The following is a 24,752-nucleotide window of genomic DNA, read 5'->3' as shown; positions in this document are numbered from 1 at the left end:
TAGAGGTATGAAGACAAATGAAGTTGCTGCGCAGCTTACAAGTGATTCGATGAAGTGTAATTATCGAGGGCAAACATCACTTCCGATCCTGCCATTTTGCAGCTGAAGCTGAAAGAAACCTGAAGCTTTGGCAGAACAGTTTTGGGGTAAGGTTAACGGTTAGGCTGTGTGTTGTCAGCCGGTCGAAAATTTAGGAAGTAGTTTACGTTGACGTTAGAATGTCGGATTTTGACAGCAACCCATTTGCAGATCCCGACTTCAGCAATCCCTTTCAGGTGAGTTATAGAATTTTTGTGTCATGGTCGATAAGTTAGCTAGCTATCAAACGTAAAGCCTGTCCTACGGCTGTTAGCTCCCCGTTAGCTTTCTGAGCGGTATATTGGCTAACTAGTAAGAGGATGGAGTTATTCTGTTTTGATCCAGCTGGATTTACGTGTTGTAGTTAATGCAGTGATAGTTACGTTTTTTATTTGTTTTAGAGGACTGATTGACACGTTGGCAATATTAACAAGCAGGTGACTTGTCAGGCGTCTGAAGGCTCCGTTAACTAGCTATGTCCGCTAGCTAACGTTACCTCACTTTGAAATCGAACGTTAGCTAACAACGCTACAGTACCGTTTATAATACATATGCATCCGTTTCCTTGATACTGTCTGATCCGGATACGCGATTTATTACATTAAACCATCTAGGTGGAAAGTGATCGCATACAAATAAGTAAGTGATGGCATGTAAAGCACTGTTAGTTTGACAGCTTAACGTTGCTTCGCTAGTTTGTGCCTGTAACGTTAGCCCAAAAAGGGTTAGGGAAATTGATATTGTTCATTCCGTGTCCATATTATATTTGGTCTTTAACTTGGTGGGTTAAATCTAAGTTTTAACAGGTCATTCGTTTGTTGCTCTGTTGGCAAGGCATCTATCTAATGTTACTCCGGCTTGTCATCTAGATAGCCCAATAGTCCAGTTAGCTTGTACTGCAAACTGGTTTCCGGTGAAGCACCTGGGGTATGTTCGATCTTAAAACGATGTGCACCGTTTTCTACGGTTTCCGGATTGAACGACGTGTTTCCTCGAAACGTTGTGCAGTGGGAAATATTTGTCTCGTGTAGTGGGTGTGGCCGAGGTGTGTAGAATTGTGTATAGTAACCCCATCGTATTAAAAAGGCAGTATGCACAATGGATCCAACTAAAGTTCTTTGAAAATGGAAGATGAGAATACAAAGTTGCTGAAAAAATGACACACCCATTTAAACCGATTTCATCAGGATCCAAAAATTCTTCAAAAAGAATGGACTTCTCAGCTGCGCTTGCCTAACACAACAAGGTGTTAAACGTTGTACGTTTTGTCGGAGGCAGCCCTGATTTTGTTTCCATGAATTCTCATGTTCCTCCCTTGTCTTTTCACATAATCTCTAGAAGCAAGAAGCGCAACTGGATGTAAAGGGAAATGGACCAAAAGTAGATAATTGTCTACATTTGTTTTAGTGTTAATATATCGTATTAAGTCTTCACCTAATAGCCTATTTCTGATCCCACCTTTAAACACAATTGTCTATGTTTGTTGAATGATTTATTGTCACAGAGAAAACAAAGACACACACACATCATTTTCTTCTAGCACTGTAAAGGCGGAAGTACATATTGCAACTTGGAGTAAACACTTAGCTAACACCCCTTAGTCATCATCTTAGCCCGCAAACTGACGGCCTACAAACTAACCAATACTTTGACATAGTCCTAACGGTATATCTGGATGCGTTGATGTTTCTGGTACAGTTTGTTTCTTTAAATGCTGTAGTCCAAATTCAAACATGCGATGGATCAAATTATAATGCATAGAAGATGCAATTACACTGCATTCCTGGAATAATAAAAAAGGAACAATAAAAGTTCTTTGTCCATTGAATGGGATTTATTTTAATGATGGTATAGAGAGAATTTTTTTTTTAAAGGTTTGCTCACGTTTACCAAATTAGATTGCTTTGGTCTGATATTGCCGGCTGCAGTACGATAGAGTAGCATCTCAAATATTTTTGAGAGAGAGAGACCTTGGTCAAACTTTATCTTAGTTTGGCTATTTTGAGTTGCGGAGCTTATAATCTATGGGGTAATCAACAGCATAGCAACCTATTTTACACTATTTTACACACTTCACACGAACACTAGATTGCCTGAATCCGGAGAGAAATGTCTACGGATCGACCTTTCGCTCACACGAACAGGGCGGATTGGGTCACTGAATCCGCATACTTTTGAATCGGGGTTCCAAAGTGTGCCGATTCGGATCTGTACCAATGACTTAGATAGCGAAAATACACACTCACCGAAGAGATGCAATGCATCAGCGGTTGTAGACGAAGAGTCCTCTGCGCAGGTGGTGGTGTCACTTGCAGCAAAAAAAAAGACTCTTTGAGACCCTTGTGCGCTACCTACAAGAGGGGCCCATAGACTTCAATGCAGATCCACTTGCCTGATGGCACGACAACCAGGGTAGATTTCCTCTGCTCTCCAAAGTTGCCAGCAAGTACATGAGCATTTGTGCATTGAGCACTCTTATCAGAGAGTTTTAGAGTTTAGAGTTGGTACCCCTCTCCCATCCTCCCTGAAACCCCAGAAGGATATCCTAGCACACAGCAAGGACATGATAGCCCAGGTATACATCTTATAGACTTATGCTAAAGAAAAGGAATATTTTGTTTTTATTTATTTTTTAACCATATCCAGATATACTTTATAATAGCCCGACAAATATACCTTTTCTATAAAGCACTGAAATCTGGATAAATTAAGTAATTTTCTTTGCAATCTGCTTTTATCTGACAGTAAGAAAGGCTGAACCTGTCCAGTGATTGGCTAATCTTTTATTGACGACTATCTTGCCTAGGTATTGGCAGGTTCTAGTCCATGCTTGGTATGAACGTTTCTGACCTTTAAACCAAGAAGGAGGACTTCCAGGAGGTTTAGAATATGAAGTGGTCTTTAGCAGATTAAATTGATGAATAACATGTGATTACATTTTGGTCTTTGAAGGCTTTGTAGGAAATCTTCGATTCAAAGCATTGTTATTTCACTGTATAACAAATAATAAGGCTAAATGACATATTTTGGTTTTGCAAGTCAGGAATATAACCAATGAAGAAATGAGATCCGCAAGAGTAAGGCATGGAGGAAACCATTACATGGCTTGCCTTTCTAGCCGACGTTAGCTAGCTAGCAAGCAAGCTAGCTCAATCTGCATGTCTACAGTTAATAGAGCCTTCTGCTTGATTTTGCTAAAACAGTTATGGTAAAAATATTGGCACCCCTGCAAAGGCCGCAGATTGTCTGGAGTTCAATGAAAGCTATACGCGCTATACATGCTATACGCGTGACACTCAGTCGTTGAGTGTACATGGAGACATTACATGACACAATAGCCGTTGTTGTGTTTATTTCAAGAAAATATCTTTGAGCCCTGTACATGTACATTGAGAAGGTTAATTAAATAGTAGTTTTCATACTTTTATTGCAAGATACTGCTCTGATTGCTGTTGTAAAGATGAAATGACTGTCAAAGTTAATGCTTTAGCCATAGCAGTAGCGTTAATGCATTAGCCATAGCAGTAGCGTTAATGCAAATACCGTAAATCCTCAAATAGTGTCCGGGGTTTTTATTTACTTAGGCTGCACAGCGCACCGGCCTGTATTTGGGGCAGGCTTGTATTAGGGGCAGGCCTTTATTTCTTACGGCTCTTCAGAATGTTCAAAAAAGTTCCGTTGATTTGAATGGGGCACCCCAACGTTAGCAGGTCTGTCATTTCTTGATATTCACCACTGCGAAAAGTTAATGACCGCTGTCATTGGCATTTCTAATTCGCATCTTTCATATAATTCCGCAAGAAGTCCGGTCATTTAAGGTAGCGGAAAGTCATTGTAACTTGAAGTCAGCAAGTAATGGGTTGCTACGCAACACCTGGAACGCTAAAGTTCTATTAGCCTGAAGAACATTTTTTTCTTAGCGGAAATCAGAAACGGCAACAAAATCATTAAAAACAGGTATTTTGGAGGAATGTCTTCTATCGTTTAGGCAAGTAACTGTATAATAACAAATTCGCCTTGTAGGCTGAAACATTTCTTTTTTTTTTTATTGCAAACAGCCATGAAATTAGCCAACATGAGGAGAACATGTATTTATGAAATGCATTCAATTAAATTGTGATGTCTGCTTTGTGCTGATGGACTGATTCTGGTAGGCTACAGTAAAATATTGTAACGTGCCGGCATAGTCGCCCCATAATGCCGTGCGGCGGGCACATACTTTCCTCTATGTGATGCACTAGCGCTCAACGATGTTCCTTAACAATGTTCCTTACTGTTCTCATTGCATGTCGTTGTTCTGTGTTGGGACTGAGTTTATACAGGTGTGTGACGGTAGCACAGTCCCTTCTAGGGCTGAACGATTAATTGCATTTGCGATTTAATCGCGATATGATAGAACGCGATTTTCTAACCGCAACGTTCGCGATTAAAAACGTGGTCTAAAAAAAAAGATGGTACATTTTGCACACAGTGTTTAAAAAGTGCATGCCTTGTGTTTATTCTTACAATGACTGTGTTTAAATTACTTAAATGCACAGTGGCAAAGCCACCGATTTGTTGTTCTTGATTCTGTAATGAGCAGTTAAATAAAAATGTAAAATGTGGGAAATAATATTTTATACTAAATGTATCTAATATTGTGTTGGTCATATTTAAATCATTCATTACGATTTGTTGGGGAAAAAATTTGGATCAAATAAAAAAAATCGCATATTAAATCGCAATCGCAATATTTTGGGGAAAAATCGCAATTAGATTATTTTCCCAAATCGTTCAGCCCTAGTCCCTTCGTGATAACTTGTACCAGGGCATAAAGCCCGTGCCATTTTCACATTGCATTTTCACATTGTGCCATAACAAATATTCCACACTTCCGTGGTTTGATACAATATGCTACCGGTACCTTTTTTTACCCCCGGCTTGTATTCGGGGCCCGGGCCTTTATTTGTTCGTATCGACCACGCCCCCGGCTACTATCTGAAGCCCGGCCTCTAATTGAATCCCGATCTTTATTTGAGGATTTACGGTATGCTTCAACATGAAGGTAGCCTTAGTAGCCAGAACATACCCCCTGCCAGCAAATCACACAAGCCAATATCTATGACTTCTACCAGAGACATCACTAAGTAATAGACCATGTGGCAGGCCAATGTGCCCATCTGTTGTTTTCATGCGTTACCTGTTGGACCATGAGTTTGCCATGAAGTGTGAGCATGTTTTAAAGATCTAAATGCTTTAGGCTCCCTGGCATTGGCATTGTTTGGTGTTACTTGACTTGGGAAAGGATATTGGATGAGACGGCGTTCGGGTAGCTGAAATGAATGCACATGCAAGGTGGTAATGGGGCCAGGACACGTAGAAGCACAGTGGCTGTTACACCTCAAGTTTATTCAGTTCTGCTACCCCAACTCTGTGAAGTCCATGGAATTTTTTTTATTTTGGAACGTAATTCTTAAACTTGAAAAAAAGTAATAGTTTTTATTATTAATTAAGTATTGTATAATCATTTGCAACTTGGTGTGCACTACTTGTATTCTATAGTGTGTATCTGTTACCCATGTAAGCCAGGTCTCAAGTTGCAAAGTGAGAGAGAGAGAGAGAGAGAGAGAGAGAGAGAGAGAGAGAGAGAGAGAGAGAGAGCTCTGTTCTGTGTTCAGTAAACTGAGCTGCAGAGATCCCATTCCTCTGTGTGTGTGGGGTGGGGTCTTCTTTCAACCCTACTAGACTAACTACGTTAAGGACAAACTATTCTGTTTTAGACATAAAAGCTGTGTCAGCCTGTTGTGAGGAAAATGAAATACATACATGAAGCTTCATACATGAACATCTTACTTCCACATTGTGGACATAGTCATCAATAGTTGGCGATCACTACAGGACTGTAAGTAATAGGGCATAGTCTTGTGTTGTGTCTGTCTTCATTTGAAACTTTTCATCATACCTTTAATTAATCGAGGAGAATGGGTTTCGATAGGAATTCTGACAACATTCTAATTGCATATCCTACATTTTCACACCCATCACAAAGTGAAAATTCTGAAATGATCAATCTTACATCATTGTATAGGGCCAATGATTTTCCGTTTAAAAAAAAATGCATTTTCCGTTTCACATTTGGTGAATTCCGTTTTTTTTCCGTTTCAGCTCATTTTGTTCACCCTGAGGTAGATTGATGGCTTAAAATGAGTGAATAATACGTGCCCTTCTTAGATTGTTGTTTGCCAGCCATCAACAGAACAGAACAGAACACTAAACATTTTTTGTTTTAAATGCGATTGGGAAGACGAGCGCGTGAATGTGACTGAATGTGGCTTTAGCACAGATCTGTGGGTCAACCGTTGAAAAGGGGGGCGTGGCCGGAGCAGAGTTCAGCGCAGACGTGACATTTTCTCAGTGGTTTTGTTCTTTAATTAATGTTTGTTCATCGTTGCAATCGTTGTTGTGTTTATTTGAAAGAAATATAGCCTTGCAGCCCAAAATACAGGGGAATTTGGGCGATTTGTATGAACAAAATGATGTTTCCGTTTCAAAGGTGCAATTCCGTTTCAAAGTGTTCATTCCGCGAATTCCGTCCGTTTTCCGTTATCGCGGAAAATCATTGGCCCTAATTGTATAGAACTGCTTCATCTAATTAAAATGGTATGTAAATGTAATTTGGGGCATGTAATATGAGTACCGTAAATCCTCAAATAAAGACCGGGATTCAATTAGAGGCCGGGCTTCAGATAGTAGCCGGGGGCGTGGTCGATACGGACAAATGAAGGCCGGGCCCCGAATACAGGCCGGGGGTAAAATAAGGTAGCGCTAGCCTATTTTACTGTAGCCTACCAGCATCAGTCCATCAGCACAAAGCAGACATCACAATTTCATTTTGATAATGATTAAGGCGACCCATTCAGTAGGACCATTAAGCAAGACAATTGTATCAATTTGTTGTTAGCAGATTAACTCATACAGCGATACCTTTTTGTCCACTAGATGGCAGCACACAACAGAAATATTTCCCCTCTAGCTACATAGAGTAGCTAGTTACAGGTGGAAAGCTATGGAAGAAAGTTGCATCCAGGAGCCTTCATAAGCAAACATGATGTGGCTCCACAATAAATTATCCCACTTTTTCATTATCCACATGTCTCAAATGTTCTACGATGTAACGTAGCTTACACATGATATGTCCAGTAACAACATAAAGAAGGGGGCAACATATAAGTCAAAACCAACTATATTTATTGACTGATCTTGAAAGTATTGGCTTACAAAAGCAAAAAAGTCATCACATAGAAAATAACTCAGTGTGAGTGCAAGAAGCGAACATTCACACTATGAAACCTATGAAAAGTGACAGTGGTATATAGACATACAGACTGTGTTAGCCACTTCACAGCCTGCTAGCCACAATTTTCTTTCATTCCAATTCTTGGATGTAGGATTTCCCCCCCTTTGTGGACACCAGTTGAATAGATACATTTGGTCTAGGAAGTCCTAATGGTTTTGTTGTCAATTTATCTTCATTAGTGCGGCGACTAAAAAGGAGTTTCTTTCAAAGAGCGAATCGAGTTGTTGCACTGAACGTTAGCCATCTTGACAGAATATGCCTTGACCGAAGCCGTATGACGTTCTTATACGCTTATACGTCCTCTTACGTATGACAAAAGCATGGAGGGGCGAGCCCTCCCGGAAGCTATAGAGAATGCATTGAGAGATGGATTTAACATGAGAGTCAATGAGAGAGGTCTGGGGCGATTTCCATTTCGCCCAAAATCGCCCAAAAAAGGGGAAGGGCCATTTGAAGCACGACTTTTGCCTGACTGGTGCCTGACTGTTGCCTGATTGGACAATGACATTCAGAGACAGATCAAAGGGTCTAGTGGTAGAATCCAACAGAAAAAAGATTTCCTTTTCCCGTAAGCAGTGCGTCGCCCCAATCGCCCTTATGGACATCGCCCTTATGGACATCGCCCTGGTCCTGGGCCGCCTTCGTTTTACTACATTGAATCATGGTCAAGTTAATTGTGCTTTTCTGACTCAATGTCAGTGTCAAAGTGAAAACAGATCTCTGCAAAGTCATCTAAATTAATACAAAATATATAACACAAAATAACTGATATAAGTAAAATATATAACTAAAATAAGTATTCACCCCGTTTAAATTGCCTCACCTCGTAGCAACTCTGCGAAAAGGTTATTGAAAGGCATAAGTCAGTGGATGATACAAGAGTTTACAAGGCACTGAATGTCACTTGGGTTACAGTTACAATCCGTAAAGGAGACCTCTGCTATGTTTTTAACCTGGGCCCTATTTTCCTGTGTTTTGGGGTCCAAATTGTTACTTGGGACAAAAGCGATTCAAATCGGTCAAGTATTGTGTTTATGACCGGCAACCGCAAAACAACTATACAATGTAATCCTATGGGGCAAGCATCCGTGTCAAAGTAAACCGCTTTCCTCTTGCTGTAGTGATGAAGAATTATTCGATTTACTGTGAGGGGAGAGGTGTGTTGCGCTAACTTCTGTCGAGTGAAAAACAAACCTGTTTGCTTGCTAGCTAATCTGTTGATGTAGCTGTGTTAGCTAATGTGTTGATGTAGCTATGTTAGGTTGAAGGATGCAGTATTACTAAAAAAACTGAATTCCACTTCCATTACTATGTAATTAATTAATTTAATTAATTAATTAACAGGATCCTTCAGTGACACAAGTAACACAAAATGCCCCCCCTGGGTTGGAGGAATATAACCCCTTCACAGATACAAAGCCGGTGAGTCTTGCTTGTTCTCACTCTCACTCTCACTCTCACACACACACACACACATTCCCAGCTTCCAGGTTAATAGGCTGAACTGGCCAGGTGTGATGTTGTTTCCAGTGTCTGTCGTTAAGAGAAAATGACTTTTAACGCATAAGAATGTATGAGTAGAGAAGTTTTTCTGCTAATCATACAGCAGAATTTCAGTCCATGTCTTAACTCGTAGCTCTAAAACAACCACACTATATGCCACTATTTAAAAATTCTAAAAAAAAAGCCTCTTCTGTTGTTGAAGGGTCCACCCAACTCCATCCCCAAAGCAGTGCCTCACAATCACACTATATGCCACTATTTAAAAATTCTAAAAAAAAAGCCTCTTCTGTTGTTGAAGGGTCCACCCAACTCCATCCCCAAAGCAGTGCCTCACAATCACACTATATGCCACTATTTAAAGATTCTCAAAAAAAATCCTCTTCTGTTGTTGAAGGGTCCACCCAACTCCGTCCCCAAAGCAGTGCCTCCCTCCGCCAACACGCAGCCAGCCATCATGAAGCCCACGGAGGAGCCGCCCGCCTACTCCCAACCCCAGCAGACACAGGTACGTGCCAAGGAAGGGCCAGAGGAAAGGGCATTTAATGCATTTAGACATTCAGTAACATTCATTCGTCAAATGAAGTAATAAATATCATGTTTTTGAAAACGTGACCCTCCTCGATGCCCTTTCATGTGGCCTTAGTGCCCTCCAAAAGAATGCCACACCAAAGGCCAGGTGGCCTTGCCCCTAAAATTATGAAGTTCCTGGCCTGATGCCAACTGTATAAAAAGGGACCAGTCTGTTGACTTAAAGGTTATGCAGCAATGGCAGATCTGTCTAATTGACTGTAGGCCTTACTCGTATTGAGATACGTGCACCATGAGAGGAGGATCACTTTGATGATCGACACACAAATTATTTTAGTCTCCACCATGACACACTTACAAACGTTGTAGCACAACGGCCTGAATTATTTCCTGATGGAGTGATTGGTCCCCATGGTGATTGTGCCCTGTTAGAGGGATTGGTCCCCATGGTGATTGTGCCCTGATGCAGTGATTGGTCCCCATGGTGATTGGTCCCCATGGTGATTGTGCCCTGTTAGAGGGATTGGTCCCCATGGTGATTGGTCCCCATGGTGACTGTGCCCTGTTAGAGGGATTGGTCCCCATGGTGATTGGTCCCCATGGTGATTGTGCCCTGTTAGAGGGATTGGTCCCCATGGTGATTGGTCCCCATGGTGATTGTGCCCTGTTAGAGGGATTGGTCCCCTTATCGCTGCCTGCAGCTGTAACTGTGTTTGGTTCTGTGAGTTCTGTTCTTGCCCCTGTGAATGCATGTTTGACTGATTGTGTTTGTGTGTGTGTTTGTGTGTGTTTGTGTGTGTGTGTTTGTGTGTGTTAGGACCAGGCTCGAGCTCAGGCTGAACTGCTCAAGAGGCAGGAGGAGCTGGAGAGGAAGGCTGCTGAGCTGGACCGCCGTGAGAGAGAGATGCAGTCTCTTAGTGCCTCAGGAGGTCAGATCATGATTCCAAGCATCTATATAGACCTACTATACATATTATTATTAGAAAACTGTGTTGGAATGTCTATAATGCTTTGTATTGCATTCTGTTCATTTCAAACATAGATAATCTATCTCAACTTTAATACTAGGGATATAATGGTACACTGTATATTGACACACTGTTGGGTATGCCCTCTACGGTTCAATATGCACAAGTAAACCGCAGTATTATGGTACTCAGACCCACAGAACATTATGTACATTCAGACGCACAGAACATCTCTGGAGCCTGTTAGATTTTCCCCTAGCCCATCAGCGCTCTGTATGCAAACAGGAGCTGGAGAAGAGAGGGGAAGCTAAAAACAAAATGATCTCAGCTCCAACTTGACAATGGTGAACGCTAGCTAGACAGAGCAAATTTGGAGAGACACTGCGTGTTTCAAATCAGCTGTGTGACAACATTTTGGATTCTGCGTTCAATAGGATGGCGAGGATAAAGAAGACTGTAAAGAAACAAAGTATAGTCTGCACATATTGTTTAGCCACTGTTGGCTACTCGTGGAAGAATTGTGTTTGCTGTGTTATGTTTTTTGCTCTCTGTCTGAAGTTACCGCAGCTCTTTTTAGTCACCACTGTCATGGTCGATGCAACCAGTGCTTTATCTGATCGAACGAGTAAACATAACAGGTTAATGAAAGTAGTGATTGGTTGGAGGCTTGTGTCAATCATATTCAAGTCAAGAACGTACATAACTGTATTGCATGATTTAGGCCTTGCTTCAAGGCAGGACATAGATGTCATAAGAGTCAGTTGAACTGCCAGAGCGGAGACGTTCTGTGAGTAAGTGAAATGGAGAAGATTGGAGGTTGTGGAGCAGTGGAGGACAATCTAAAAGAAATTCATTGTAACCTAGGATGGCACTGTGTCACAGAATGACTCTTAACCTAGGATGGCACTGTGTCACAGAATGGAATGCTAGTTGTCCAATTCAAAACGGCCTCGTCTCTGTGGCAGGATGAGTGAACTACATTTTATGTTTCAAAGGAAGAAAAAAAAAAAGACATTTATTAGGGTTTTTAAAACTATTTTTCATTTTTTGGTGAAGTAATCACCACTTGGTGGTAATCCTTAAATCAGCTACAACATTAAGGTATAAAGGCATAAAGTTAAAGATGAAACCTTTTCACCATTATAAGCACTATTAGTGTATTTTTTGGGTTTTGTACAGTTTTAGAATGGAAAAAAGAGCAAAATGCAAAGTTTTGGGCACTCCAAGAGAGTTCTTAGATAACATTTAGGTCTCAGACCTTATTATATTGTTAAGGCTATAGCTTGACCGTTATCATTAGGAACATTCCAGGGGATGCAAATGTCAAAGCTTTATATATACTCTGCCTGAAAAGAGGTGTGTCTGGGATAGCTATACTCCATAGGTAATTTGTTGTATCTGAGTTTCCTGTCCTGTTGCACAGTCCCATCCCTCCTGGATGTGTACCAGGTTTGGGGGGCTGCCTGGAGCCATTAGTTGCTATGGTGACAAAACCCCTGGGGGTGCTTGCAAGGGAACATTTGGATTTCACACCATTGGGCCACCTGGTATTCTTGGTCAATAATCTTCTCTTGGATTGGTGGCACAATGTCTTGCCCCTCCTCTAGGCCCTCCCCATTGGTCCTGCATGTGTCCTCAAATATGATTAGTTGTTTTTTTATGATTATTTATGATCATTCTTATTATTGCTGTTGGTGTTGTGTTCCAAGGTAGGTTATATTGATTGTCTGACAAACAGAAATGAATGTCACAATGACTTTTAATAGAAAATCATGAAATACAGTTAAACATATACATTTGCAATATATATCAATGTTCACTTACACATGACCTATGATATAATGTAAAACAATATAGTGTAATATAACATAAAGGCTTTTAGTGAGCATAAAGGAAACACTGATCACTTGTGAGCATTCACATGCATGGTAATCCCAAGGTAATTCTGGTCTGCATACAGTATTTTCTGTAGCCTCCCACACAGTGTAGACTATTGTGTACTATGTGTGGGAAATGAGATAGAGGATAGATGACCCACATTGGCCTTCAATCCAAGATGGAGTCCTCGTTCAACATCAGATCTGGAAAAATATCAAATGAGGAAAAACCCTAAGAATTACTGAGGAAAATATCATAATGCTTTCATAGTAGGTCTTGAGAGAACGAGAAAAACATTCGTTACGCAACCTAAAACAGTACATTGAACAAAAATGTATGATTTAAGTTTCGTACATTAGACCTATTCACCTATAAAATTCACCTTTTAAGAACTTCACCATCCACATTTGCAAAAGCCATCAACACGCCATTCAGTAGCGTATGCGGTTGTTCCAGCCTTGTTATGTGGGGAAGAGAAGAAGATTAAAAGTTAATTTCGAATTCAAATGACTTATGGAACAATCATGCTATGTCGTTAGCATTTGTTGTTGTTTTAGTGTCATGCACAAGTCTCTGCGATGCTTCCTGTAAAAAGTACCTTTAGTAAGGGTTCAATTCAAACACATTAAGGCATAGAGCAGGGAAAGAAATGCAAACACTGGAATGTGGCAGTCATGTAAAAAACAGCAGACAACAGAAATAAACTTAACGCAATAGAGTTTCCAGCTTGTTTTCTCCTCTCCGGAGCAGACACCTCATGCACCTCTGTTATCCCATGTTCAACTCGACTCCGTCCATTCACCAGAATATGCTGTTCAGTGGGCAGGGCTAGCAGTCCATTCACCAGAATATGCTGTTCAGTGAGCAGGGCTAGCAGTCCATTCACCAGAATATGCTGTTCAGTGAGCAGGGCTAGCAGCTGTTTGTTTTCATTCGGCCTTGATGGAATAATTGAATATTCCCAGCATGTAAGAGTAGGGTCCCCCCTCTGCATTTGGAAACTCCAGCGTTCTTTTGTGAGCCATCATCAAATAAGCTGCTAAAAGAATATATACCTATAAGTGCAGCAGGGTGTGATTTTAGGCCTACAGTTAATTTCAAATCATTTTACAGCCCAGGTATTCCTTTATCCTTTTTTGTTACTTTGAAAAAAGTAGAAATAAAAAAGTAATCTTGCTTAAAATAGAAAAAAAGAGATCATCTTAATGCCTTTTGGAAATCGGGTCATCTTTAACTCGCGTAGCTATTCACAATAACAGACATTTTGCCCAGGAGTGCCCCATCTTATGGATGCCACTGTATGTATATGACGTTTGTGACCAATTACACAAGTTACAGCAATATGCAAATATAGTTTATGCAATAATGGAATGGTGGTTTGCTTTTGTTTCATACACCCCTGCTCACAAATGTAGTAAGGGACAAATATATATCCTTGAGTGCTGTGCTCTAGAATCTTTAAAATATATCTGTATGTCATGCATCATGCGCAGCTAGTATATATGAAAAACAAATGAAATACATGGAAATAAAAGTTGTGTAGTCGTTGTGGTAATGGCTGTACTGTGGCCTAATCTTTGATTACGCCATAGACATATTTAAGGCAGGTTTCAAGCTTAGCTAGTGCTGTTATTTCATCATGGACAGGTATAGTTGAGTATCATGTGATTTTCATCTGACATCATGGACAGGTATAGTTGAGTGTCATAGGCATAGCAGTGAACAAAGGAACATGCTCAGACCAAGCCAGCTGAGCTCAGTCATGGGATGAAAGCAGTCATTGATTTAATTCCTTCCCACATGCATCTGGGGTCAGCGGTGTTGGAGTAATCCTCAGTGCACTGGTTGTATTTGAGTTTGGCCTTGGATATCAGACTGAGCTGGAGGCCAACCTCTCTGTTCATCCAGAGCGCCTGCTTGGGGAATATTTTGATCTGCTTGTTTGTTGTTACACTGTCACACCTGTTGATGTGGCCCAGGATAGAGTTGGTGTACGTGTTTTAATATTTGTGTGCCAAGTCCATGGTGACCTGGGCAGCAAGCACACTCCAGTCTGTGTGTTGAAACTGTCGCTGGAGAACAGTGTCCACTCCATCCAGTCAAACCCTGACTGTCTTTGTTCACACGTTTGATGACCGGGCTCTACTTTGACACTGGCCTTTTCTTTCTCTGCCCGCATAGAAGGGAACCTAAGTAAATATCTGCTGACTTAGTGATATACTCTACCAGTTCCGTCTCCGTCTCCTGCCAGGCAACAACGTACACCCTGGTCACTATGACAACTTCCCCCAAACTGACTAATTAACTAATTAGGACTAAATGTCAAAGGCTAGTTCAACTTAAGTCTGTACTATAATCATCAAATCACACGCTAGTAACACCTCTGATCATAGAAAAGTAAAATATCTGTTGCCTGTTCTGTTACATTATCAAGCTGCAAATTCACTTTGGGCAATGTTTCGTTTTACCTTGTAAAAAAAGCTTTAGAATCTTTGTTATTGTTGTTGTTGTTGTTGTTGTTGTAGTTCTCAGTGTCACTGGTAAGATGTGTCATGTGTCACAATCAATAGTTTGTATTCTCATCCCACCCCCTAGGAAGAAAAAACAACTGGCCCCCCCTGCCTGAGAAGTTCCCTGCGGGTCCCTGCTTCTATCATGATATTTCCGTGGACATTCCCGTGGAGTTCCAGAAGACTGTCAAGATCATGTACTACTTATGGATGTGTGAGTCTTTGAGTCAATCAAAAAAGCAGTGTGCCATTCTACCTGCTTTTGTGTTCAATCGGTGTATAATCTGTCAAAAGTTATTAGAATGAAACAGAATCCATGCTACCGGGTATTGTGGTAGGGGTAACGGTGACACAGAAACAGATGTGGGCAGATTGGACATTGAGACCTGATAGTTGTGCCTTGTTTTTAGTTGCCACTCTGAGCCAGCTGTGCTGGTCTTGTTGGACAGACGTGTTGCTGTGGCTGAAGAAACTATACTCCAGCCCAGAGGTGGCGCTGAAGAGCCGTGCTGCCTCAGCACGATTAGAAAGGATAACGTAGAAGTACAAATTAGCATGTTTGAAAATAAACAATCTAAAGAATACACCCATATGGAAAAGGTCTGTAAAAAACATAGGAATCACAATTGCATGATACATCTGTGTTAAAGAGCTTGTATATACATATATAAAACATTTAGTTTCTGTGTTACAGTTATATGAAAAGAGCCCTAATTGTGTGTGTTAACACCGTTATTGTAAACACTATTTAAAAATGTACATATATGAAATTTACGAACTGTTTCATACGGGAATGCTTATCATAAAACCATTCACAAGGCAACAACTATCAATTTTCAGAGCAAAAATCACAAAACCACATGAATCAAAAGATGGAACAATACCGCCCCTCCCCCCAGCTATTTCAGATGGTGTATGAATTATAGATCCGGGCAGATGCCTATCTCAGTCATTGCATGCTGTTCGTGTTCAAGACGAACAAATGGGTTGCAAACACACCATCATGTGATGGTCTCTTCTCGGAGGAATGGTGACTTCCCCCTCGGGTGGTGCTCTGGGGGTAGCCAGCCACCCGTGTGAGAAAGTGGAACATCCAAACCCCGGCATTTATGCCTCTGGGGTTCTAGAACAAAAGTACTGGCCTTACTAAGTCACAGGGCCTTCATTCATTAGTTTAAATATTTATAATAGAATTGCATGCTGACTGTAATCTGGATTCTGTGTGTGTGTGTCTGTGTTGTGTGTCTGTGTGTGTGTGTGTGTGCGTGTCTGTGTTGTGTGTCTGTGTGGTGTGTGTGTGTCTGTGTGTGTGTGTGTGTTGTGTGTGTGTGTGTGTGTGTGTCTGTGTGTCCGACATTAGCAAGCCTGTTTACTCGGGTCACTCATCAATTCTTCAAATATTCTTTACATAGCACCAAACAGCTTTCCCTGTAAGTTCATCAGTGAGAGATGCACCAATGTAAATCTTGATGGCTACATAACATTCAGAATTTACGGATAAGGTTGAGACATATGCACGGCACAGGGATTCCATCCTGCAAATCCCAAATGAAATGTTCTCATCTATGCAGTCATGGTCGGCTGGGTGGACGTCTACCCAGTGTCTAAGTGTGGCTTGTGAAAGCGTGTTGCTCTTGACACTGGCAAAAAAGCTGCGTCATATGCACAACATGTTGCTCACTGTGTGCATGAGGCACGCAGAGAATACAATCCGTAGCTACTAAGAGCATTTCATTCCACAGATCCATGTTGTAAAGGTGTGTGTGAATCTGTAAACATTTTCTCCTTTTTAAACCTCACTGCATCACTCCATCACCGAATTGCAGTGAGCTTTATAAGGAGAATCACAGAAGCAGCAGCAGAAACATTGCCCTCACAGAGCCGCCCAGACCCCATTTTAATTTCCAGTTCCAAATTGGATAATTTTTAAACTCAATCATCCTATATCATGTGGTTAAGTCCTGCCACTTCATTGAGGAAGATTTGTCGTCTGCAGACTGAAATATTTGCAACAAATAGACAACAACAAATTCCAAACCATTGGGCAAACAAGAAGTGCAACTTTCTGCTTCCTTTGGATGGAGAATAAACAGTTTAATGATGTAGACACTCCTACAGGGTGATGATGTGAGACAGATTACAGGGTGATGATGATGTGAGACAGATTACAGATTACAGGGTGATGATGATGTGAGACAGATTACAGGGTGATGATGATGTGAGACAGATTACAGATTACAGGGTGATGATGATGTGAGACAGATTACAGGGTGATGATGATGTGAGACAGATTACAGATTACAGGGTGATGATGTGAGACAGATTACAGGATGATGATGTGAGACAGATTACAGGGTGATGATGATGTGAGACAGATTACAGGGTGATGATGATGTGAGACAGATTACAGGGATTACAGGATTACAGCTCCAGACTTTAGCCCACCTTTATGTGACGCTTACCCGAACACCACTTCTTTTTGCATTGGAGCCAGTGGATGCATTATTGACCCTACAGAGACAGGGAAGTGCTTACTCAGCCAAGGTAGAGTCTGCGATTAAGGCAAAACGATGTTGATATCTATGCTCGACAGCCAATCAAATTATACCCCCCCCCCCCCCTTCCGTGCACCTAAAGCAACGGGTTAGTTGGCTGGAATTTGTCAATTCCTTGGTCCAAGACACTGTTTCACATTTACGAACGCGAGTTCTTTTTTTAGTGCACACAGATTGAAGACCATGAGGAGCAATTAGCTGAGTTTGCAAAAAAAGAAAGTTAGATTAGAATCATGGACAGCACATTTAAGTGAAAAAAAAAAAGTTAAATAGAACTTGCAGTTGCAGAACATCACCTTCCTTGCCAAACTGTACAATAGACATTTTGACTACTTGCTCTTGCAGATGCAGTTCGTAATTCGTCTTTGTGAAAGGTTGTTGATATTGGAGCTCATTGAATGAATGACACACCTTTCTGCGCTCCTGAAGCACCGTGGGGATTGTCTAGGAATGTTTATGGCTCGGTGCATTGAGATTAGACTCACAGACTACACCTTTAACCTTTGCAACCTCTTTCCCCTTTCTGACCCTTTTTTAATCTTGCTCGTGTCTTGCTCCTCCAGTTCACACAGGAACTCTGTTTGTTAACATCTTTGGCTGCTTGGCGTGGTTCTGTGTGGACCCGTCGCGAGGAGTCGACTTTGGCCTGTCCATGCTGTGGTTCATGCTCTTCACGCCCTGCTCCTTCGTCTGTTGGTACAGACCCCTTTATGGAGCCTTCAGGTGAGTTTATACCAGACTTATTAGCACGTTAGCATGACTGCTGCCATGACTCCTAGAAGTAGAACACACAAGCCCAGAAAGTAGGCCAACAGGGCAAACAGAAGAATGCAATGAATCCAAACATTTGAAATGATAACTGGTTGCTCCCTTTCCTCCGCTGCCTACTTTAATATCAGTGTGACCGCCCGCAAAACCAGGAAATACATCCATCAAACTTTGAAAGGATTTTAGGGTCAATCAATGCCAAATCACCACATGACCCCACTCATTTTTTCTCCACGTTTTTACTGTTTCAGAGCCCAATGCCAAAATTAAAAAAAAAAAAAATATATATATATATATATATATATGGCAATTTAAATAAAGGTACCCTCAAGCCAACTGTGTCTAGCTTCCACCTGTAGAATCTGAGTGCAGATTTAACCCATCTTCAACCATTACAAATGATAAATGCAGTTGGGAGTTCATCTGTTCATCTGAATTTTTCAGATTTTAATGTACCATAGCAGTAGGAATTTCTTCCACTGACAACAAATATTTGTTTTGTTTTTGCTTACATGTTTCGAAGATAGCAAAAATGATTTATTTTGACTATAATTCCAACCATAGGTAACAGAATGTATGACTGATTTTGGCAATGGGTTTCATACAATTTTTGTAATAAAATGTCTAAACTCAAAAATCTCATCAGATGGGGGAGCCTGGAAAAGAATCTTATCAAATGGAGATCCCGCTCTGGTCTAATTTGTGGCAGTTTAGGGGTCCTTGATATACTTTATATTTAATATATATTTTAGCTGTGCTAAATAATATTTGAACATTCCAATTACAGTGCTGTTTTTTTTTTTTTTTTTTTTAAAGTGCATTCACCTTGAACTAAAAAATAAAACTGACATAAACAAATAGTGAAAGCTGGTTTACACAATGAAACAAATGGCACTAACACAATAGACAGGGTCTGGAGGAATTTACCTTCGATATTAATAGATGAAGCGCTAATGTTCGCCGCCCTGCTGTTGCTTGGTTGAGATTCATTAACTTTATCGCCACTCCGTAGCGCATCAAAAACGAGACATTCCTGCAAAGTTATTGCATGCTGTGTGGACAAATGTTTCTGCATATTGGTAGTATTTCCCCCTTTTGACGAAATAGACGTTTTGCAAGCACTGCAAGTGGCCCTGTGGTCATCTGTTCACGTGAAATATAACCACACTTTTGAATGCCTCTGCCTGGACGCCATGTTGACTTCGGTATAAACAAAACAAGGCTGCGTGGGTGTGATGTCATCGCGCATGCGCAAACGGCACTGGAATTCATAGCGGAATCATTAAGGACTTTGGCTAACGATTCCAAAGGAATCGATCCACTGGGGACCGGTTCTCAACAAGAACCGGTTCTCGATTCCCATCCCTACTGAACAGACCACCTTGTTCCGTTTCACAGGACTAACATGAACCTCATGTCATTGGTGTTGAATCAAACCGCCATCGGCCGTCCTCACTGACTGTATCCTCTGTCTCTCTTTGTCTTTCACACACCCAGGAGTGACAGCTCGTTCCGTTTCTTCGTCTTCTTCTTCGTGTACATCTGCCAGTTTGGAGTTCATGTGCTTCAGGCCATCGGTATAACCGGCTGGGGAGCGAGGTGAGTGTGTGTGTGCGCACAGGATCCCTCAGTGTTGGACATGGATACACAAATACATATGCAAGAATGGCCGTAACAAACAACAGCTGACTGCAAAGCAGCAGTTTAATCCTTTGAAGTGATAAGTTTGCCCAAATCAAAGTCATTCTTTGATAGCTATATAGGCGGTAATCCAATACATGTCTTTGTTACAATTATTGTTAATTGTTTACATGGCGAACAAGCATTTGAGATTGAGATATAGGAGCATAAGGCATGGAACATATAATTAGCATTATGTATTTCTCTTTTAATTATTAGTTATAAATGTCTTGGTTCTTCCTGTCAGTTCGTAGCTCTATATACAAAAGTTGAATTTTTTAAAACGTAATATGTAAGGATTTTACATTTTTTTTTTCTCAACATCTGCTCTAAATCTTGAGCAATAAATGAATTATTGTTCACATAAATGACCGCGGCACTTTGAATCATCTCCAATTCTTTTTGATGTGCTAATATGTTCGTGCTTTGTAGTGATTTTAAATGTGCTAATATTATCCATGCTTTGTAGCGGCTGGATCTCGTCCCTCACTGGTCTAATATATGTGTGTGTGTGTGTGTGTGTGTGTGTGTGTGTGTGTGTGTGTGTGTGTGTGTGTGTGTGTGTGTGTGTGTGTGTGTGTGTGTGTGTGTGTAGCGGCTGGATCTCGTCTCTCACTGGCCTCAACAAAAGCATTCCTGTGGGCATCATCATGATCCTCATCGCGGCGCTCTTCACGGCCTCTGCAGTCATGTCCCTGATCATGTTCAAAAAGGTAATACACACACACCTGAGTACACTACCACACACACACACACACCTGAGTACACTACCACACACACACACACATCTGAGTACACTACCACACACACACACACACACACACACACACCTGAGTACACTACCACACACACACACACACACACCTGAGTACACTACCACACACACACACACATCTGAGTACACTACCACACACACACACACACACACACACACACCTGAGTACACTACCACACACACACACACATCTGAGTACACTACCACACACACACACACACACACACACACACCTGAGTACACTACCACACACACACACACACACACACACACACCTGAGTACACTACCACACATAAGGGTGCACATCTGAGTACACTACCACACATAAGGGTGCACATCTGAGTACACTACCACACATAAGGGTGCACACACACACACACACCTGAGTACACTACCACACATAAGGGTGCACACACACATCTGAGTACACTACCACACATAAGGGTGCACACACACACACACACACACACGCCTGAGTACACTACCACACATAAGGGTGCACACACAGAGGGACAAACTTCCCCTGTATATCTTAACTCTGGTGTTCTGTTCTCCTGTCTGTCTGTCTTTCCCTGTATATCTTAACTCTGGTGTTCTGAGTATCTAACTGTCTGTCTTTCCCTGTATATCTTAACTCTGGTGTTCTGTGTATCTCCTGTCTGTGTGTGTGCAGGTGCATGGCATGTACCGGACAACTGGGGCCAGCTTTGAAAAGGCCCAACAGGAGTTTGCCACAGGCGTCATGGCCAACAAGACTGTCCAGACGGCAGCTGCGAGTGCCGCGTCCACTGCTGCAACTAGTGCTGCGAATAATGCTGCGCGTGGAGCCTTCAACTGATTGGCTCACGGAGGGAGGAGTGTCCTTTTCTCTGTCCACGCTCTGATCCTCTGTTCCACCTAATTGTACTCACAAGCCCTGGCCAGCCTCCTCAAGCCACTCCCATCCATGCAGCAAATGAGTGTAAGCAGCCTCCTGATTGGCTCAGTGCACTCCAGTGACTGTCCGACCACACCCCCCCAGGTCCTCTGTCTTTTAAAACGTGTGGGTGTGTGTGAAGGCATGCACGGTGCTATGGCGAGAGAATGAACAGAATGTTTGCTTTCTTTATCTGTCTGGATAGCAGTTCCATCTTCCTCTCCTCCCCCCTGAGCAATGCCCTTGTCCACAAGCTCTCAACAGCATGCAGGAAGTTAATATAAATATAAAGCCCCACCCCACCCCACCCACCCAATCATACACACTCTGTGTATCTTGTATCTTATCAGACACATCTTGCACTTTTTCATCGGTTGCTGTTGCAGTCAGACATTGTGTGGGCTATAAACAGAACGAAACTAAATCCTCCATCCTAAAAATAAATAAATATATAAATATATATATATCCTCTCCCAGATTGACTTTCTGTTGTCATTCCCTCTTTTTAGCCTAGTTCCCAGAGCCAGGCCCTACAAACTACAGGTGCCTAAACACAAATGTATATGTTCACCACTGAGATTTCACCTGAACCCTAGCAGAGGTGATGGAGAAACTCCAAGCTTGTCTGTTTGTATTTAGTTTCCTGGAATGAGAACAGACGAGAGAAAGTGGGAGCAAAATTGAATCGAGGAAGAGAAATGCCCCCTAAAATCATTCCCAAGGGGACACACTCTATACATGCATGACAGAACGTGATGGACATTGGCCTGCTTTCTTACAAATGAGGACGCTAGCTTTATATTGAAGATTCAAATTATTATTTGATAATATTGTCTTCTATAACAAGAACTGGATGTTTTCCATTGAAATGCTTTTCTGTCACATGGCAAGACTCCATTATTGATGAAGAAATCATGGTGGCATATATGTGCTCGTGTGTGTGTGTGTGTGTGTGTGTGATATATGGCTGTTCAGGTGGTGCTCAGGCGGTCAGAGAGGAGAGGAAAGAGATGAACTCATTTCCAGGCGTATTATGGTCCTTATTTCACCTTCAGACGGTTCTTTTCTTTTTCACTGCCAGGGCTGCCGCTGTAGAGTCTGTAGATTTTAATTCTTTAACTTTTTAATTTAATCAAGTGGATTAGTTCATTCTAGCTGACCTGTGAAATGGTCTCAGCCACATCCATCTCATGAGATTAATTGTTCAAATGAATGCTCCAGGTAATGACTTAAAGCTGCGCGTTTGTCTGTGCATGTGTGAATGATGGTCCTTTCTTTTAGGAATTATGTTACTTTTCAATGAGTGTCCTTCCCTCAGCTACGCACTGTTGATGAAAGACAGACATTTCACCTGTTCATTGACCTACAGAGTTTTGTTTTCACCGTCTCTCTCAGAGTAGTTCTGACTTCTTTATAGTCTGTGTGTGTGCTTGTGTGTTGAACTACAGTGAGCTGTTCTTTTATAAATACATTTCCACCAGTTGCACCTAATATGTTCCTACTGTTTTTTTTTTCTCTTCTGTTTTTGTTTGTTGGTTTGTTTTTGAAATGCTTTCAGTCAAAGAATCACCTGGAAAATTTCAGCAGGCTGATATCATGATGTTAACTGTGTTGCAATGAGTTGTGGCATTGAGTTGTGCATTTTAATAATCGATGGTAAAAGTATGTAGTTGAAACACTGAGAAGACACTGAAAAATCAGTTGGTCCTTTTATTATTTGGTGACTGTGGAGTCTGAAGTAATTTAAGAAAAACCTTAAGGGATGTTTGTATATTTTGTAAAATTGTTGATTGATCACCTGTCCTGAACTGAGCTGTACTGTATAAATGCACTCTCGTCTCTCATTCAGTTGCATGTCGAGTAGTTTGAGTTTTGTATATTTATTGTATTAACACAAAATAAAATTTAAAGTACACATCCTTGTGATAGTTCGCTCTGTTTTCAATGTTACAGATGTGGGATATTTTCTCACCTGGGTGAGTGGTGGAAGTAGTGATGTAATAATGGAAGTAGTGATGTAATAATGGTAGTAATCGTACAGGATGAGGTAAGGTCTTTGGGATCCATTGTGTGGGTGATGGTTGGGTGTAACTTGGGTACATATCACAGGCGTACCACGATTGATATGTTTACTGGTGAATGTAGGACAAACCTTCATGAGAACTGAGATATGCTCACTCACGTCACTTTTCAGACTGCAGCATCACCTGGCTTGTAGGTACAATAGGTACCAGCCTCACACAGGCACCAGAATAATGTAAGATACCTCGCCCATGGACGGATTATGAAACCTCATGGGGGCGCCACACAGTGGCGTAGCGGGGGTTTTGGCCGCCCTGTGCAGTAGCCAAATTCGCCGCCCCCCTTCAAGGAGGATTTCCTACTGGTGCGAATTTTTGTTATTGTCGTCAATATGCCTTTGAAGCTCCGCGAGTTTGTCCTAGCGTCATAAAAAGAACATCCCCAGAAACCTTGTATCTTCTACTTTAAAGATATATACAGTTCGAAAAATAATAATAATTAGCACTTTGTAAGGAGAATAGAGCTAAAATCTTGCACATTTCATTTTTTTTTGTGACAAAACAGCTGCTAACGACCCACCCGTTAGCAAATGGCAGTGAGGACAAACGTATCCACTTTGAGCTGGATGCTATGGTTACCTAGTTATGCTAGCTAAGGAAACTTGTAATAACCTTAAATGATTTAAATGGAAGAGTTCCATTTACATAAAATGATAGCTAGTTATCTAGCTGATGTTATAGTCTCCTCGTTATACAATTATAATGGGAAAAGGTAGAAACTCTCAGGGTGCCTGTGCAACTTTGTATGAACGAGTTCATATTCATGAGTTCATATTGACAAATATTAACACGAAGAGTTCAGCGCCTTACCTTTGTGTGTGTAAAGAATGCTGATATGAAATATGAAAACAACCAGTAGAAACATTTTTGTGTATAATGTTCTTCAAAAACTTACCCTGCTTGAAAATGTTGCAGAATGCAGTCCAGAAGTAAAATTTGGCACTAAACACAAAGATGTTCAACCAAGACGTTCACACGCGCAGGGGGGTATTCGTCGTAGCGCGCTAAGCGGTTTAGCTAGCTAATTTTCAGGCTAAGATAAAAAAAAACGCCCCTCTTTTTGGTTCGTGGAAGCAACTTTCGATAAATCACCATAGTAACATATCAATTAGCACTAACCTGCTCCAGCGCAGGCTAACTAAAGCTGGATAAGCTTGCCACACCCCCGGAAAAAG

At 41.3% G+C, this 24,752-nt stretch overlaps 1 protein-coding gene across 1 annotated transcript; it reads left to right on the top strand.

Annotated features, from left to right (window-relative positions):
• Nucleotides 1–58: 58 nt before the first annotated feature.
• On the top strand, nucleotides 59–23,411 carry scamp1 (secretory carrier membrane protein 1). Its single transcript, XM_012830023.3, has 9 exons — nucleotides 59–275; nucleotides 8,759–8,836; nucleotides 9,312–9,422; nucleotides 10,263–10,374; nucleotides 14,887–15,015; nucleotides 17,920–18,079; nucleotides 19,622–19,723; nucleotides 20,400–20,517; nucleotides 21,254–23,411. The coding sequence occupies exons 1-9, from the start codon at nucleotides 219–221 to the stop codon at nucleotides 21,416–21,418; spliced, it is 1,032 nt and encodes a 343-aa protein (XP_012685477.1). The 5' UTR covers nucleotides 59–218; the 3' UTR covers nucleotides 21,419–23,411.
• Nucleotides 23,412–24,752: the final 1,341 nt, after the last annotated feature.

The sequence above is a fragment of the Clupea harengus genome, chromosome 12, assembly GCF_900700415.2.
Source record: "Clupea harengus chromosome 12, Ch_v2.0.2, whole genome shotgun sequence".
Classification (NCBI taxonomy): domain Eukaryota; kingdom Metazoa; phylum Chordata; class Actinopteri; order Clupeiformes; family Clupeidae; genus Clupea; species Clupea harengus.
The sequence above is the reverse complement of the archived record's forward strand: the minus strand, read 5'-3'. Positions and strand labels throughout refer to the sequence as shown.